This window comes from Crotalus tigris, unplaced genomic scaffold, assembly GCF_016545835.1.
Source record: "Crotalus tigris isolate CLP2741 ecotype Arizona unplaced genomic scaffold, ASM1654583v1 scf7180000017591.2836849, whole genome shotgun sequence".
Classification (NCBI taxonomy): Eukaryota; Metazoa; Chordata; class Lepidosauria; order Squamata; family Viperidae; genus Crotalus; species Crotalus tigris.
The window spans coordinates 1514270-1532681 of record NW_024096497.1 but is presented as its reverse complement, the minus strand read 5'-3'; the positions used below and the strand labels follow the sequence as shown (position 1 = coordinate 1532681).

General features: G+C 34.0%; 1 protein-coding gene across 2 annotated transcripts in view; it reads right to left on the bottom strand.

Moving 5' to 3' along the window:
* Window positions 1-14301, bottom strand: part of ODAD2 (outer dynein arm docking complex subunit 2) — a 98243-nt gene extending 83942 nt beyond the window's left edge. For both annotated transcript variants that reach the window (XM_039363957.1, XM_039363947.1), the window contains exons 1-9: window positions 14167-14301; window positions 13816-14074; window positions 11156-11313; window positions 10591-10786; window positions 10141-10247; window positions 8231-8367; window positions 7491-7607; window positions 3819-4033; window positions 1249-1347 (exon numbers count right to left, since the gene is read on the bottom strand). In XM_039363957.1, coding sequence (XP_039219891.1) covers window positions 1249-1347; window positions 3819-4033; window positions 7491-7607; window positions 8231-8367; window positions 10141-10247; window positions 10591-10786; window positions 11156-11313; window positions 13816-14039 — 1253 coding nt within the window. In that variant the 5' untranslated portion in view covers window positions 14040-14074; window positions 14167-14301. The remainder of the gene's footprint in view (window positions 1-1248; window positions 1348-3818; window positions 4034-7490; window positions 7608-8230; window positions 8368-10140; window positions 10248-10590; window positions 10787-11155; window positions 11314-13815; window positions 14075-14166) is intronic.
* Between the last annotated feature and the right edge of the window lie 4111 nt (window positions 14302-18412).

The window sequence follows — 18412 nt, the reverse complement described above, 5'->3', positions numbered from 1 at the left end:
ACTCCATTCCACATGGAGAAGAGATGAAATTGGAGAGACTGGATTATTATCTCATATGAACAAACTAAATGTTAAAACATTTCCAGTTTTGATTTTTGATTTTTAGTACAATTGTAGAAGAATTTGGGAAATGGATTGACTCGTTTTCCAAAGGCCTTTTTTTTTCCTTTTGAACAATTTTCCAAAGCTAAGTACCTTATCTCTGAAGCTAAATGTATGTTTTCTTCTTCATCTGGAACTACTGGAGAATTAATATATGTGCAATGTTCAGTATAAAAACAGCTTGTAAAAGAAGAAGGATAAAGTCCTTCATGGTTTCAATTATATTTGGAACAATCTTTTGCCACATAGTAATAATTAAAAAAATGATCAGAAGACATTATATGTAACCTATATATCATATGTAATAGGTTCTCACTGTACTATGCTATTATTTTATAAAATTAGCATGCAAAACTGTGCATTATTATCCTCATTAATAGATATCAGTTCTTAATTTATAAACAAATTATCTAAATTTACATAATCCACTTAAATGACACAGAGTAGAAAAAAATTAAAATCATTTGTTTTAACCTGAACGATTTTCTGCTGATGGAATACTGTGAAATTGGAGAAACAATGTGACTAACTATGAAGGTTCTTGGAATGGATGTATTAGTTTGCTTTTCAGATTTTGATACTAACTTGGTCCCAGAGCACAGAAGAAGAGAGAAAGCGAGATTACTAAAAATAAAAACAAAGCAATACAAAAACCTCTCCAAATGGGTATTTAAATTTCAGGGCACACTGTTCAAAACTGAGATCTGTTCCTGTATACTGCTTAAGAAATGTGAGCTAAGGAAATGTCTATTAAGAGCCAGAACAATAAGCCAAGCAATCATTATTTCTCTGTCTGTGATTGGAAAAATGGTAGCAGATGCAAATATAACACAATTCTGCCAGAACCAACAGGTTTATATTTTCAGCTTGGGAGTTCCCTGTTTGGTCATGCAGAGAAGTGGGAACACCAGAAAATTTTCCATTCGAAAACTTAATAAGTAAGATTCATATCTGAGACTAACACTGATTTTGCAGACTCCTGCACATAAAAATAGTAAAAAAAAAACCTTAAATAAATCCATCAATTTAACCATTTCAGTTTGCTCATTTGAGACGCTGAAATCATTTCTTGTTATCTTGTTCCTGTTGAAAAATTGTGCTTTTAATTCAAGCAAAAGAAAGCTATGCATTATTAAAACTGTGTACCTTTTAAGAGAGGCAGTTGGTGTTCCACTGGATCTTTTTTTGCTTTCTGGCGTGGCATGCTTGATTTCTTTTTCATCGGATTTTCTTGCTGATTTGCTTCTAAAAAGATTTAACATTGTTCATTGACAATTAAGGATATAATGAATATATAATAAATGTTCTAATTTCTGAACTAAGTCCATTAAAGGCTAAAACTGATTAATGTCATACCATTTAGATTGAATAATTAGTTAAAGAAGCATAAAGAACTGATGTCATCACAAATTATCAGCAAAATTTGCTGAATCTAGAATTATAAAGGGGCCATAATTCAGCTTAGTTAAGTGCAGCAAAGAATAAACCTAATGATTTCAATGGACCTAAGCACAGTTAATTCTCTTTTGGATTGTGGTCATGGCATTTTGATATTAAAAGCAGACTCAGATTCTTTTCTTCTTTAAACATTTTTTTTAAGTGCAGATATTGATTTGACTTTTCAAAATTACTTTTAACAGACATTTGTGTGAACCTGGGCAAGAGCTACAATGAAAATAGTAATGTTCTAATACTGTAGTGCATTTCAGTTCATGGTGCAATTCACAACGTGTACAGATAACTATTGCAATTGTTGCAATAAGTAATATATTTCTGATAAGAGTTACAAGCACATATTATACAACCTTTGTGTGATCTTTCTTGAATTTGCTGATAGGCAGTTACAACTGATGATCACTGATGCCAAAAATACTATCACAGTGAAAATCTATTGCACACATAATTAAATGTTGTAATACAGGTAGTCCTCAATTTACAACCATTCATTTAGTGACCATTCAAAGTTTCAACAGTACTGGAAAAAATGGACTTATGTTTTTCACGCAACCATTGCAGTGTTCCCATAGTCATGTGATCAAAATTTGGATGCTTGGCAACTGTTTCATATTTGTGACAGTTGCTGTGTCCCAAGACTATGTGATCAACTTTTGCAACCTTCAGGCAAGCAGTCAATGGGGAAGCCAGATTCATTTAACAACCATATTACTAACTTAACAATTGCAGTGATTCACTTAATAACTGTGGCAAGAAAGGTCATAAAATGGCGCAAAACTCATGTCTTGCACAGCAACGTAAATTTTGGGTTCAGTTGTGGCTGTAAGTCAGCGACTACCTCTACTTTTTTATGTGCAGTATGTACAGAATATTTGTTCCATTAAGCAAACTAGTTGGATATCATAGACAAAATGTGATTGTGCTAAAATCTCTGAACGGTGCTTTTTATCAGAAGACTTGCTATATTAATCCTCTACATTCCTTTTTTCAAATGCATACAAGTTGGTCTAGATTGAACTGAGGCCCTCAAAACCTCCTATAACTCCCAGACCATAGGTATGCAGACTTTAGAGACTGGAGCTCAACAGATCTGCCTCTGTCCTCTACCTGAATTCTTTATGACATGTCAGTCCTAATAGTCCTAGATTATATTGAATTTATTAAAAGTTTTATTTTAAAAGGCTCAATTATCTAATACTTTGCATAACTGTAACACAATTAAGAGTTATTTACTTAATTATCTTGTAACTTATACAACTGATAGCAATACATTTGAATTTTACTGTTGTTGGGCTTCTAGAGTTGGTTTTTATTTTTTTTATTTATGCTGTATATATTACCAATCATGAAAATGGAATTAGAACATTTCAGAGATCCAGTGAAAAAATGTCACATGTCTCAATTATCTTCATCTATGTGACCAACCACAAATAATTTATTAAATTTATATGCCACCCAGTTCCCAGTGACTCTGATTCAGAGATTCTTTTTTGAGCTTGTAGACCAAGCCACTTGTTCCTTCTGTCTTCTGCTTTGACTGGTTTTGGGTGGAATCTCAACCTAGCTTATGAATAGTCACCAATTATCAACATTACTCTTGCTGTTTGAACAAAATATTGCCAGTATTATCTGCACATATTCTGTTCTTTGTGTGAAATGGTAACTGGTAAAGAACCTGTTATGGTATAATCATTAGAATTTCAGTTTCTTGGAAGCAAAGTTAAAATCACTATTGTCTTGGGAAGGTCAGTTATACTTCTCAGTCTTGCTCCTTAATAAAAGGGATGGAGAGAGAGAAATCAACATATATGTGAAAAGACAATACGATATAAATGAAACAACCAGCTAGACTGGTCAATCACAAAGCACTAAAATTTCAAGGTGTCATTAAATTGCTTGTCAAATATGAAAATTTGGAGCCACAAGCTCACCTCTTGGATCCTAAATGTTCCATTCTAAATTCTACATATACAGTTATTCCTACCCACATTTGTAAATCCTGTGTCTGCTTATGGGATATGTACTTAAATGGAAGAAATATGATTTGAATACAAAACTTTACTAATTGCTGAGAAGTCACAAAATAAGGAAAAATAATATTTTTAGAAAACACAATTTATTTAAATAAAGAATTTAAATTATAGCAAATTTAAATTTGTTCAGTTTCAATTTTTTTTAAAAAAATAGTGATAACAATATTACGCTGCAAAAATTCAGGTTAATTAATTATATTTGTCAGGAAATCTAAAAGAATTACATACTCTCGAGTGCCTGTTGTAGTCTTCCACTTAAGAGATGGTTCTAATTTCTTGCTGTCAGGAGTTTTACTTTTTACAAGAGGACTCTTAGGCTTTTCAAAAACATTCTTTTCTGCATAGTCGTAAAATTTTGGGGCTTGGCCATATTCATCTGCCTCAACTGCTTCCATATGCTGATAATGCTTTTCATACTTTGGTTCATCAAAAAATGTGTATTTCTAATAAGAGATGAAAATGTTTAGGAAAAATCATATTTCTAAATGAGTAAAACATGCTAAAATTAGTAAATCAGAGGATAGCTAGGTAGTTTGATTTTCTTAGCATATAAAAGTTGTCAATCACAATTCTTGATTTTAAAAAAGATAATCATAATGAAACAAAATAAAACTTTTGATTAAAAAATATAAACTTGATTCTGTATTTTAAGAAATAAACTTATTAACTAAAATCCTAATTAATGGTTTGAAAATAAATATATTAATATTAAATAACTTTTGCTATATGAACTACATAGCAGATATTTATGTAGATAACCAGTCACTTTGCTATTAAAATCTTAAACCTCCTGTCAGAACCCTATGTTCTGGGTGCATGGGATTTCTTATTCTTTTCGGGTTCTGCCATTCTCCTGGGGGGAAGGGGGAAGCTTTTACCTTTTTCTTGATTAATCTGAGTTCCTCTATTGGTAGTGAGGCCAGCTAAAGATTTGTTTCCCTTCTTAGAGCAGATATAAAAGATGAATTAAGAATGCTTCCTTCTTGTCATCACCTGTTACCAATCATTTCTTTCTGATGTTCCTGAAAATGTTTTCTGAGTTCTTTGGGGCATTTCTTCACTTTACGTTTTTTGATTCAATCCCTACCAAACTTGGCAACTGCTTTGTATCCTTTTTTGAATGAACACTCCCTGGACATTTGCTATACAAGTCTTTTTCTTTGCATCAATTTGAAAAGCACTATGTATATTCAGAATGGTCCCAATAGATATCTTTCATTTTTCTTTCACATATGACTATACTGTACTATCATGTTTTATAGGATCTCCCTCCCTAATACACTTTTTTTTTCAGGATGTAAAGACATCAAAACTGGCCTACCATCTGTTTAAATTTATTGAAACAGAGGGATAGAATCAAGATCACGTGAAGTATTAATACCACTTTACAATGCCTTAGTAAGGCCACACTTGGGATACTGCATCCAGTTTTGGTCACCACGATGTAAAAAAGATGTTAAGACTCTAGAAAGAGTACAGAGAAGAGCAACAAAGATGATTAGGGGATTGGAGGCTAAAGCATATAAGGAACGGCTGCTGGAATTGGGAATGTCTAGTTTAATGAAGAGAAGGACGAGGGGGGACATGATAGCAGTGTTCCAATATCTCAGGGGCTGACACAAAGAAGAGGGAGTCAAGCTATTTTCCAAGGCACCTGAAGGCAGGACGAGAAGCAATGGATGGAAACTAATCAAGGAGAGAAGCAACCTAGAACTAAGGAGAAACTTCCTAACAGTTAGAACAATTAACCAATGGAACAACCTGCATCCAGAAGCGGTGAATGCTCCAACACTGGAAGTTTTTAAGAAGAGACTGGACAGCCATTTGTCTGAAATAGTATAGGGTTTCCTGCCTGAGCAGGGGGTTGGACCAGATGACCTCCAAGGTCTCTTCCAACTTTATTATTATTATTAATTATTATTATTATTAATTAGAAATTTATTATTTTGAAGCTCAGCATACAAGTCAGACTCTTCTTCCTCCCCTCGCTATCATGAAATCAAAGACAACAACCCCAGATTCCTCAATTATTCAACAAATTTCTATCTATTAGTAAATATTAGATTTGGGATAGTAAATCCTTATTCCTTCTTCCATATTTTAACAAATAAAGTTGTCAACAAGAAAGGACACAAATCTGTTGAACTTCTGACTTTTGGCAGAGTTACATTTCTAGCAGATGTCAGGGAAGTTTAAATCTCCCATTGTCAAAATTATGAGCTCCTTTAAATTTTTAGTCATTTTACACACTACACCTCATCTGTACTTTCTGCTTGTCCAGGTCTACAACAAATCCTTACTACTGCATGAATTTTATTTTTCTTATCACTTATCCAAACACTTTCAACAGGATTTTCATGGTCTATGAAACACTCCTTTTATTTATTGATGTCATTATTTCTCTATAGATTATGACAGATGATATTTTATTCCCTTACTTCAAAACTTAACCATTTTTTAGCTTACTTGCAATGAATATTCCTATAAAATGCAACCTCTAAAAATATGAAGAAAATATTTTGCCATAAATACCATTATAACTGCTATCTTTTATTAAAAATATTATTCTGATTTGCCATATTTAAAAACTAGAGCTACTACATTGTAACAGCAATATGTGCTGTGTCAGCTTGAAGTACTCCTAACGTTGAAATCAAAGAAAATTGTAAAATAATGAATATTCTTTTTATTCAAATCATAAGAGATGAAGTTAGAAAGAGGAATGGTTCTGATTATTTAAAGCTTTGTCAAAGACAGTTGACCTTTTTTTGTTAAAATATGATATTTTCCTGCTTTAAAATTATACTACTGCTTAAAGGAAAAACATGTGTAGAAAGATGAGCAGAGACTTTTTGCCAACTGCTGCAGTCCTAAGCTTGGAATAAGTTCCATTAAAATCAAACAGCTTCCAAATAAGTGTGCTAAAGATTTAGGAAATAAATTTATTGGCAAAATTCCAGACTTATAGATAAATTCCTGAGCCAGCCATAGATATTTTCTAAGGTTCATGCACAAATGAAAAAAAATTATAGATAAAATATTTAAAAACTGATTCCTAATAATTTCATTCAAAATACTTTGTTACATTTGGGTTTTGATAATGAAATGAGGATTGTATTTACCAATGATTTTCATCATCAAAAAATAGTTCCATTTTTCTACAAAGCTTCTCATAATCTCTTATATTACCCACTCTATTCTCACTTCTAAGTGACTTAGTTTAGCATTAGATTATTTAAATAAATGTTGAAATATAATTTTTGACCACTGTGTTCATGTTTATGAAAGCACAAATAATGCAGTCTATAATACACCAATGACTTGTTGTGTACTTCTTTAGCAGAATTTAAATATCAGCCAGATTTAATAATTCTGGGCAATGTTCCTGAAATAATTAAAATTTGTCTCTATATACTGAAAATTACCAAAAGAACTTAGTCGAAGAAACCAGTGGTGGCCTTACATGTAATATTGAACCCTGGTTATTTAACAATGCTTTATTGGATTTACATGCCATTTTGGGGGGTACTGAGTTCAAGTTCACATAGTGTTCTCTACAGATGTTTTTTCCCCACAATCTTGTATGAGGTCTGAGAAAGAGTCATTAACCTAAAGTCACTCTGTGAGTTCCACTGATGAGGGTAGATTAGAATCTAAGTCTCCCTGCATTTAATCCAACTTTCACACAACTTAATAAACCGAACAGCCCAGACTGTGACTTAATATGTGTGAACTTGGCCAATGTGTGTTTGAATGTGTGCATGTATAAATATATACTGCATAAACAGATCGAACCAAAATAAGATACAGACAAAGTCACATAAAAAGAACTAAGAGCTGTTCACATTATGGTTGATAACTAGAAGTATAACTAAAAGTATAATAACAAGAAATGCATACCTGTTTAGCCATATTTTCTGTAAATGCTGCTGATCGTTCTCTTAAAAATGTGACTAGATCTTTATGTATGTCACTCTTCCTCTCATAATCAATTTCATCTCTCTCATTGCTTCTTCCCTATAAGAAAACCAAGTTTTATGTAGTTTTAAACTGTTCCACAGATTTCTCAGAAACATAAGTTATACTCATTCCTAGTAAGTTACACTGAATTTAATGGAACTTATTTCCAGGTTGTTTACATATTGCAACCTTCAATCCATTCTGTTCTGAAATGTCTCTTAAAATTTAAAGTGAGTGAAGCTATCCATATCATATTACTTTCAATATTATTTATTTTCTTGTTTCAATACAATCGTATAATTATAATCCTTATTTCTCTCAGCAGTATTAAAGCTCATTATATTTAAAATGTTGTATTATTACACTGTATGCATAATAGTGATCCAGTTCACAATCACAAGTGCTACAATAAAAGAAAACAATTTGTATTCTAATTCATAACTAGAATAAAAATAGCATAATTCAGTATAAAGGAACAGCAGGAATGGAATGTAGGTGCACATTACTACAAAATTATTCTGGTGTAAAAATTGAAAACTAAGCTAATTATGTATTTGAATGTCTTATTAAAAGAAAGATATTTATGTTATTGACTTCCAAGTAGCCTAACAGTTTTAGATCATATGTGCAATCTCTGAAATAAAAGTCATGAAGCTTTGTTTGTGAATGTAATTACTTACTCCATTTAAGAATACTCCTGCTGTGCTACAAGTAACAAACATAATATCTGTGTCACGTGGTTTAATTGATAAATAACAAATTTCCCCATGTACTTGTCTCCAAGGTGGGGCACGGCATCCATTGAAGAATTCATAGTCTAAAAAAACAAGAGCAATGTTTTAGCCCACTTTAATTTACCCGATAGAGGAAAAAGGGTAATAAATAAACTTCCACTGTGATGTTAGTGCAAATGAAATATTTCATATTCAGTCAGTGCAGATTACTAAAAAAGAGAGCCAGTTTCATATAGTGGTTAAGGCAGCAAGATAGAAACTGTAAGACCATGAATTCTAGTTACAATTTAGGCACAAAGCCAACTTGATGACCTTGGGCTAGTCACTCTCTGTCAACGGAGTTGCCCAGGCAGTTGCCAAAAGTTAACACTGATTCCAAAACACACACACAAAAAGTGGTAAATAGGTCATCAACAATGACCTCCAGTGAGAACAAGATAGAGGTTGTGCATCTATCCTATCAGTAGCTTTCAATATCATCAATCTTTAGCAGGAGCTGGAAGTGGGCGGCACCATATTATAATAATAATAATAATAGTAAAGTTGGAAGGGACCTTGGAGGTCATCTAGTCCAACCCCCTGCTCGGGCAGGAAACCCTACACCATTTCGGACAAATGGCTGTCCAGTCTCTTCTTACAAACTTCCAGTGTTGGAGCATTTACTGCTTCTGGAGGCAAGCTGTTCCACTGATTAATTGTTCTCACTGTCAGGAAGTTTCTCCTTAGTTCTAGGTTGCTTCTCTCCTTGATGAGTTTCCACCCGTTGCTTCGTGTCCTGCCTTCAGGTGCTTTGGAAAATAGCTTAAGTCCCTCTTCTTGATGGCAGCCCCTGAGATATTGGAATACTGCTATCATGTCCCCCCTTGTCCTTCTCTTCGTTAAACGAGACATACCCAATTCTCGCAACCGTTCCTTATATGTTTTAGCCTCCAGTCCCCTAATCATCTTTGTTGCTCTTCTCTGTACTCTTTCTAGAGTCTCAACATCTTTTTTACATCGTGGTGACCAAAACTGGATGCAGTATTCCAAGTGTGGCCTTATGCTGGTTCTCTTTCTTCAAGGCAGGTTCCAGTCAGTATTTATAAGAGATTATTCCCTCATCCCTACTATGTGGTGTGCTACCAGGCTTGGTATTCTCTCTATTCCTATTTAACATCAACCATAAAGATACTGGGTGAAGTCATCAGGTCTGGGGATCCATGGAAGTGTGGAGCGCATTACATGGCTACATTGTCCGTAAGTTTTCCTAGTTTATATTAAGATTGTAATCATTGTAACCATATTTTAATAGTTTTGTTTTAATTATGTCGTTGTTTGGCTTTGTGTTTTTAACTGTGGCACAGTCCAGAGACAAGTATGAGTTGGGGGGGGGGGAGAGGCTACAAACGGAAATAAATGACAACAGGTATAGCAACCATCCTTAGAATTGGTTGTGAAAATATTGAAATCACTGACAATTTCTGCCTTTTAGGATCAACTATCAAAAAATAAAGGAACCAAGCAATCACAAAATATGCCACAGATTAGCAGTTGTAAGGTAGCAAAGAAAGCCTTGGAAAATATACTTAGATGTCATAATATCTCTATAACCTAGAAAGGTTAAAACTGTGTAGGTAGCAATTTTCCCTGTGACACTCTGTAGAAGTGGATTTAAAAGTTATAAATAGTAAGTATAAATAGATATATGTTGTTAACTTCCCTCTTCCCTAACAAAGTCAGTTTACGGTGGGACTCCTTTCAATTTATCAAATTCTGCATTATCATCATAAACCCAAAAGGTTTGACAGCCTATCTTTTATTCTGCATTTAATATACATTTTTTAAAAAATAATAAGAATAAAAAACACAATTTGAACCTGATAAATATTCTAGTGATTCAAGGACTGCATCTTCCATCGTCCCAGAGAAATGCTTAAGCAATTCTACTTCATTTTTCACAGCAGTTGGAGTTAATCTCACTTCTCTGTAATTAGAATAAATTAATTACATTCTAACATTTAAAGATTCAATTAAAGAATATGCTGGGTTTATTTTTCAAAGCAATTCCATATTCCACAGAAAGACTATAACTGCTTGGCTAATTAGCTTTAAGACAGAAATTCTCATACACAGGCCTGGACCACTTGGATTGGGAAACAGTATACAAGGGCTGTTGGGCAAACAGGAAACTATCAAAAATTAGGCTTAGATTTCAGATTAACATAGGACATAAAACTTATTTTAAAAAATGTAAAAGTATGAGATTTGCCCTCTGAGAGGGACATAATTCATTTTAGATAAACAAATACTATCTGAAATAGACTCACTGTGATATCTGTTTCAGCGAGCTGTTCAGCAACTGCATATCCAATTGCTGAAGTAGTAGGGAAATTTTCATTTTAATTTCATTGTCCGATGCATCATCCTTTTTAATTTTGTCTAGTAAACGAAGCATGGACAAATCCTCTCCTTCAATTGTTCCATATCCAGGGCCAAGGATTTTCACAATGGGATCTCTGTTGGCTATAAGTTATTCATATTACACATATTATTGAAAGTCTTGATTAATTACAAATAAATATTTATGAATTTGGATGAAAAATTATCTCATTAGCTGTAAAACATCTAATTTTAGCATTATATAGCCTACTTTTGATTTTGAATCATGATAAATTATCTCTTCCAGATTTGACTAGCAACAAGTTCCTTCTGAATTAATTACGGAAATAGAACAAGGCCAAACAAGGCAAGAATGAGAAAAGGCATATTAAATCATCACGTAATTCAGAAATATCCAGGTTTTCAGAGAACGTGCAACAAAATTTCATTTTAATGTATGCCAATTAGTGTACATTCAAAGTGACAATAAAGTTATTATTTATTACAGAATACCTTCAAGACATGCCTGTGCTTCTTTTAGTCTTTTTTTCCCAGCAACAGAGAGTAAATGAGACAGCTGCCCAAAACTGCGAACGCTAATAGTTGATCCTTTGAGGAGGAGCAGTGGCTGTCCATTTTTGTCTCTTTCTTGAGACTGGACAGTTTTTTCACTGAAAGAATAAAGTAATAATTTAAAACGCAGTAATTCTTAATAACTAGATATAGCTTGTTTTTCACTGCAGTTATTCCAATAGAATATAGATTTCCTTTTAGCCATATATACCAGCTTCTTCAGTTTCCTATCCTCTGTGCCAGACATGTCAAACTCGCGACGTCACATGACATCGCACAATGTATCGGAACTTTTTTGCCATTGCTGGCAATGGGGTGGGCATGGTTTCTCGATGATGCATCGGGCCTGCAGACTGGCAGTTTGATATCCCTGCTCTATGCATTTTTTTAATTTAACTTTTTTCTAATTTGGCCAGAGGATGTGAAACCCAATTCTTGGAAACTGAAATATAAACCCAGATCTTATTCAGATCCTCTTTCTCAATGATCATTTGTAAATCATTTTCTCAAACTGTTTTTAATCCATCTAACAGTAGGATCTTGCTTTCCAATAAAATAGTGTTAGGGTTGAACGTAAATTCTTTTATTAATTTATCAGAATTAATTTATTAAATATTGTGAGCAGTTTCTTAATAGCTTGGATTACATTGAGAAGAGAATAAAGAATATTTTTGTACCAAATTAAACTAGGATCAACATCTGAACATCTTTAGTTTATATACTCCAGAGAAACTAACATTTCCTTACAGTACATTCTAAGTTAGTTGACCTTTGCCTTTACATTCTCACTCCAAATATTTCTTCACGAAGAAAATCCTTAATAGCTACTTACTTATTGGAATATATATGTTTGAATTTGAAACATTTTCCCCAAAATGCAGCCCGGAAACTACAGATGGAATAAAATACAGAAGCTATACATCTGAGGGGTCAACCTCATCAGGCTATTTGAGGCCACTACATAAATTGCCAGTTGGCTTCTGAGACCAATTCAAAATACTGATCATTATCTTTAAAAGACATTATGGGATATATCAGGCAATAACTTGCCACAATGGAATTCTCTCCTGTTGTAGGAAAGAAACAAAAAAAGAGGCCTGTTATAGGTCCATGTTTCTCATGTGGTCCATGGGGCAAAGATTGACAGTTCTTTTTGGTAGCTATTCCCACTTTGTAGAACAAGGTCTGACCTTGATTTTGCTAACATTTCGTAAGTAGATCAATACAATCATATTCCAGTGTGTGTTTGGCCCTTAATTTAGTTTGCTTAGTTTTGAAGGATACCCATCATGTTTATTGTTAACTTTTAAAATTTATTATTTTTTACATACTAGGTTTTTATTTATTTGTTTTCATCATGTTAAATGCTATCCAGCATTTGCTAAGAATAGGGTATGCAATAAAACTATTTATCCTTAAACTAAGAGAACATTATCCATTATTATATTTTATAATAAAACTAAATTTGCTACATATTTGTGTTTTGCATTTCTGTATTTTTTACTATTGTCAATGTCAACAGCCTTGAATGATGATTATTTGTGAACAGAAAACATTACAACCTTCATTAACCAAAACATTGAATACCCCATTAATTGATATACAGAATCTAGAAATTACGCTGCACCTATTAGTTTTTCAAAAGAATATAGCCTATCCTTCTATGACAGTTCATTGTAGGCAATAAGTCTCTTTTAATTTAGGATCTCTTCAGTATGTATACTTGGTACATTCAAATGCATCATAGGCACATCTAGCCAAATTTAAATTTTATTTCTTTTTAGATTTTAGATTTAAATCACTTTATTTTTACTTGACTTATGACCATTCGTTCAGTAAGAGTTCAAAATCACAATGATGCTGAATGAGGGAGACTCATGATTGGTCCACAAATTAAATCATAGTGTCTCCACAGTGACAATTGCGATTAGGGTGCCTGGGTCCACTTTATGGTTACAACATTGCAATGCATTGTGTTCATGCGATTGCCATTTATGACCTTCCCTACCAGCTTCCCACAAGCCAAGTTAATGGGAAACCGAAAGGAAGATCGATTGGACTGAGAGTGCGTGATTGGCCCAAAGTCATTCAGTTACCTTTCATGCCTATAGGACAGGGGTGTCAAACTGCCAGCCCGCAGACTGGTTTCATCATACCGAAGCTGTGCCCACCCCGCTGCCAGAAATGCAAAAAGAGTCACAATATGTTGCGACACATCACGTAACATGGCGAGTTTGACACCTGTGCTATAGGAGAACTAGAACTCACCATTTCCTGATTTCTAGCTCAGCACTTTAGTCACTATATCAAGCATTCTCTTTGTTGAACTTCACCCTATCCCTGTGATTATATTTTTTACATGTCTTGAAATTATCTTAAACAATTCATAAAATAAAAATGGTGGCTAATCCGAAAATCTGAAGATGCAAAGTTATGCACATCTATTAAGACATCACATGGGAAGAAGAGCCAAATCACAGCCTAGTATTTTTATTAGGAAATGGGGAAAACAAAATCTGCACTTATAGAAAGGTACCTTGAAGATATATTTTATTCTTATACTGTATATTCTGGAGAGAGCGATCTGGTCACCGTCTTACCTGACTTCATAGCCTGCCTCAAATGCAGATGGTTCTAGTTGTGTATGCCATTCAAGTGGTTCTTTAAAGACAAAGGCTGCTTCCTGGGGATGCTTGCTACTAAATGTTTCTGTAAACTTGATAATTTCATTTAAAAGAGATTCGTTCAGGGGAGTAATTTCTAATGTGCCGGTTCCAGATCCAGCCGTGGTCCACTGAGCTGCTCTAGTCAAGGCTACTCCCATGGCTTATGACCATCCCAGAATCTTGCAGAAAGATGCTAAAAACAAGAAAAGAAATATACAGCCCAAAGAGTATTATGTTGAATATATGTTGAATATACAGCACACCCGCTTCTTCGCAGCTGCTTACCAGACTGAGCCGATGCCGGTTCGCTCCGTAATGGTTAGAATCTAAGAAGATACGGCCTAGTCCACCGCTCTTTCTGTTGCATAGCTAGAGCTGGTTGCCATGGGGACGTTAGCTCTTCGGTTGCTAGGAGTTTTCTCCTGTAGTAAACAACGCGCGTTGTAGGTTAGACCTTCCCCTTTCTCTCGCGCCGGAGTTCTTCGCCGCCGTTCATTGGTTGTTTTGGATTCTACCAGAAGAGCGTCTGCCGCCTTTGGGACTGTTTGGCTCCTTCATATTTCTTTTCTTCCTTAACCGACTGTTTGAACTGTCAATCATTTCGCTCTCGCCTTTACATGCATGCTCGCCCAGGTTTTTTTTTTTGCGGATTTCCTAGATGACATTTATTGTTATCATCTGTTTCAGTGACTTCGACAAACGAAAGGCATGTGCAAGCAAGAGGCTGCATAAGACGGAATGCATTTCCCATGATCCTTGATCAGCAAATCAAATAGACAAGAGTTAGGGGCTTGCAATGCAAAATATTAAAAAAGCAGCATGTCGAAAAAGACTAGGATTAATTCGGGCAGTTGTGCAATATTAGAAGTAGGAGTTGGTTCTTCAGTTTTTAAAAAACAGTGGGCTAAACTTCTGATTTGCAATGATTTATTATGTATTATTTTTGTTAATTGATCACATATGTATCGCTGTCCATTTCAGGTAGTGACTCTGGGCGGCATACAAAATAAAGCAATCTAAACACATATGAATCAATTAGAAAACGACTGCTTTAAATTTAAAAAGATAAAAAATAAGATAAATAATATATTTCTATGGCCTTTTATGTCCCAAACTCAGTCAATTATATAACTGTTTCTGGACATTTTCCAACTTTAAATTATATATACTAGTTAAATTATAATTTTAAATTAACATTTTACAAATGTGCTATGTTTACATACTGCCTGATAAATTACTGAAAGAAGTACTTATATGAGAGCATTTTCTGTCATGTCTGTTTAGTTCTCTGTAATTATTTCATTACAAATCCATATCAAGTTAAACATATTTTTTCTTTTTAAAAATGAACCCAACAAAATACATTGCAATTCTAAAATAAACACTTGTGAGCCCCCAACAAGGAGCCTAGCTTAGTCAAGACTGTTTTCTTTTTTAAAAAATATGTGCAAACTTCAAAGTGTGTTCATTGAAAAAATTAAACTGAATTTATTTTGCTACATTTTATATTCGTATCCTATACATTCAAACTAATCATTTTTATTTATTTATTTAGGGCATGGCATCTACAGAGGTCATGAAATCACTTATGTATAAATTTAGTTTAAATTAAAAGTAATCAATAACATGACAAATCTACATAGGCTCTAAATCTTGCAATAGCTTTTTTTTAGAATATTTAGGTGTGATCATAAATTACGTATATAATTTATACTTACATTACACAGAAATAAGCATAATGATTTTTTTCCTTGAAAATTGCTAAGTTTTATACAGAAGAGATGTGGAATCAGAGGAGATTTATAACAGAAAGCACAGATAGTTATAAATATTTTATTAATACTAATCATCTATAAATATATCTACAGACATATTTAATAAGTGAGCTGATCAGCAGATGTTTCATAATACGAACTAACATTTGCATAACCATTGTTCTTTAACAACGAATTAAGGCATCATTGTAATTTTGATCTTGGTCAGATGTCCCAAAAATTCGTCTGCATTTTTTCCTCAGATTTTAAATACAGTAATTTATATTTAGCTGTATGGTATATGATGTAAAATGAAATAATAGAGCAATGTAAAGTTGTACAATAGTCTGAGGCTGCCAATTCCTTTTTATTATTATTACATTATATGTGACGTGCCCATTTTTCTTTCCTTCCTTCATAAAAGGAAGCTTTGCCTATGAATGACTGTTGGATAACATCTGATGATAAATGAATTCTCCCAGTTTCTTTAAAAGTACAGAAATCCATTTAAATCTGTTTTAGAGCTTATTGCATTCCGATAAAATAGTGCTTGGCATTTAATTTACTAGCACAAAGGGCAGAGCTGAATTCAGAAGAATTGAAGCCTAACATAAGAAAATACAGAGAAGACATTTCTTAAATTCCTCATTGGGTACAAGTATGAATCAGTAACATGAGATTTAAACCAGCAACTTCATAGTTGCTCCCAATCTTTTTGTAAGTAAAGTTGTTCCTGGAAGCTGTAAATTCTGAACAGAGTTGGCTTCTATACAGTAGTTTTCTTTGATACATCTGGGGAAGTAAATATTACAAGTTACAGCCTGTATATAAATCACCTTGTTAGAAAAAGCTTGTTTAAGATTGTCTATGGAGATTCTCAGTCATCAGGTCATAGTTGTCCCAAAGATGCTTTTTCAAGAGGCAACTGGACTTTCTTGTTTTTCTTTGAAGACTTTTCACTTCTCATCCAAGAAGCTTCTTCAACCACTTGTAAATCTGCTTTGGGGGAAACGTGATTTCAGGACAACTAATTAAATTACAAGATGCTCAGGTTCTAGTTGCATTTGATAGGAAATTTTCAATCCCTCTTAGAAAAATAACAATCATAAAAGAATATGTTAATTAAATTAATATATGAGGTGGCATGTAGTATTACATACATATTTCATTCTTAAAAACTGTACATATATAGATAATTAGAATCAGAATCAGAATAGAGCTGGAAGGGACCTTCAAGGTCCTCTGTTCCAACCCCTGCTTAAGCAGGAAACCTATACCATTTTAGACAAGTGACTGTCCAGTCTCTTCTTAAAAACCTCCAGTGATGGAGCACCCACAATTTCCAATGGCAAGATGGTAATTGTTCTCATTGGTAATTGTTCTCATTGTTAGGAAGTTTCTCTTTAATGCTGGGTTGCTTCTCTCCTTGATTAGTTTCCATCCATTGTTGCTTGTCCTGCCCTCTGGTACTTTGGAAAATAAGTTGATCCTTCCTCTTTGTGACAACCTCTCAAATACTGGAATACTGCTATCATGTCCCCCCTAGTCCTTCTTTTTTTTAGACTAGCCAAACCCAAATCCTGCAATCCTTCTTCATATGTTTTTGTCTCCAGGCCTTTAATCTTCTTAGATGGTTTTCTTCGCACTTTTTCTAAAGTCTCAACATCTTTTTTGTAATGTGGTGACCAAAACTGAATGCAGTATTCCAGGTGTGGCCTTACTAAGACTTTATAAAGTGGTAGTAATATTTCATGTGATTTTGTTTCTATGCCTCTGTTTATGCAATCAAAAATGGTATTAGTTTTTTTGGCTGCTGCCTCTCACTGCTGGCTCATATTTAATTGATCATCCAGGTCCCTCTCGAGTTACTGTTTTTAAGCCAGATTTTGCCTAATCTATAATTGTACAGATTTTTCCTGCCTATATGTAAAACCTTGCTTTTCTCCACATTAAATTTCATTTTGTTGGACAGGGCCCATTGTTCAAGTCTGTCAAGATCTTTTTGGATCCTGAACTTGACTTCTGGGATGTTGGCTATTCCTTCCAGCTTAGTGTCATCTGCAAATTTGATGAGTTCCCCTTCTGTTTTTTCATATAAGTCATTTATGAAGATATTGAAGGGTACTAGGCCTAAGACGGAACCTTGTGGTACCCCACTGCTTATTTCCCTCCATGTAGATATAGTACCATTAAGGACAACTCATTAAGTACGGTTTGTCAGCCAGTTACAAATCCATCTGGTGGTAATGTTGTTCATCCCATATTTTTCTAGCTTACCAAGAAGTAGGTTGTGATTTACTTTGTCAAATGCCTTGCTGAAATCTAAGTATACTATGTCCACAGCATTTCACTGGTCTACTAATTTAGTCATTTTGGCAAAGAATGAAATAAGATTGGTTTGGCATGATCTATTTTTTAACAAATCTATGCTGTTTTTTAGTTATAACTTTATTTGTTTCTAGATATTTGCAATCTGTTTTTTTATTATCTTTTCCAGTATCTTCCCTAGTATTGATGTTAGGCTAATTATGGGGGAAGGGAGTAGAGATCTGTTATTAATCAATCAACCATTTCCATTGCAGTGTTTCCCCTACTGAGGTCCCAAAGCCGATTAGCACAGCCATGTCTTTAGACCCTTAAGAAAAGATAGGAGATTTGGGGCCAACTTCACATTGAGGGGTAGGATGTTCCAGAGGACAGGAGAAAGGGCAGAGAAGACTCCTCCTGGATCCCACCAGCTGGAATAATTGGGCTGATGTGGTCCGCAGCATGCCTCC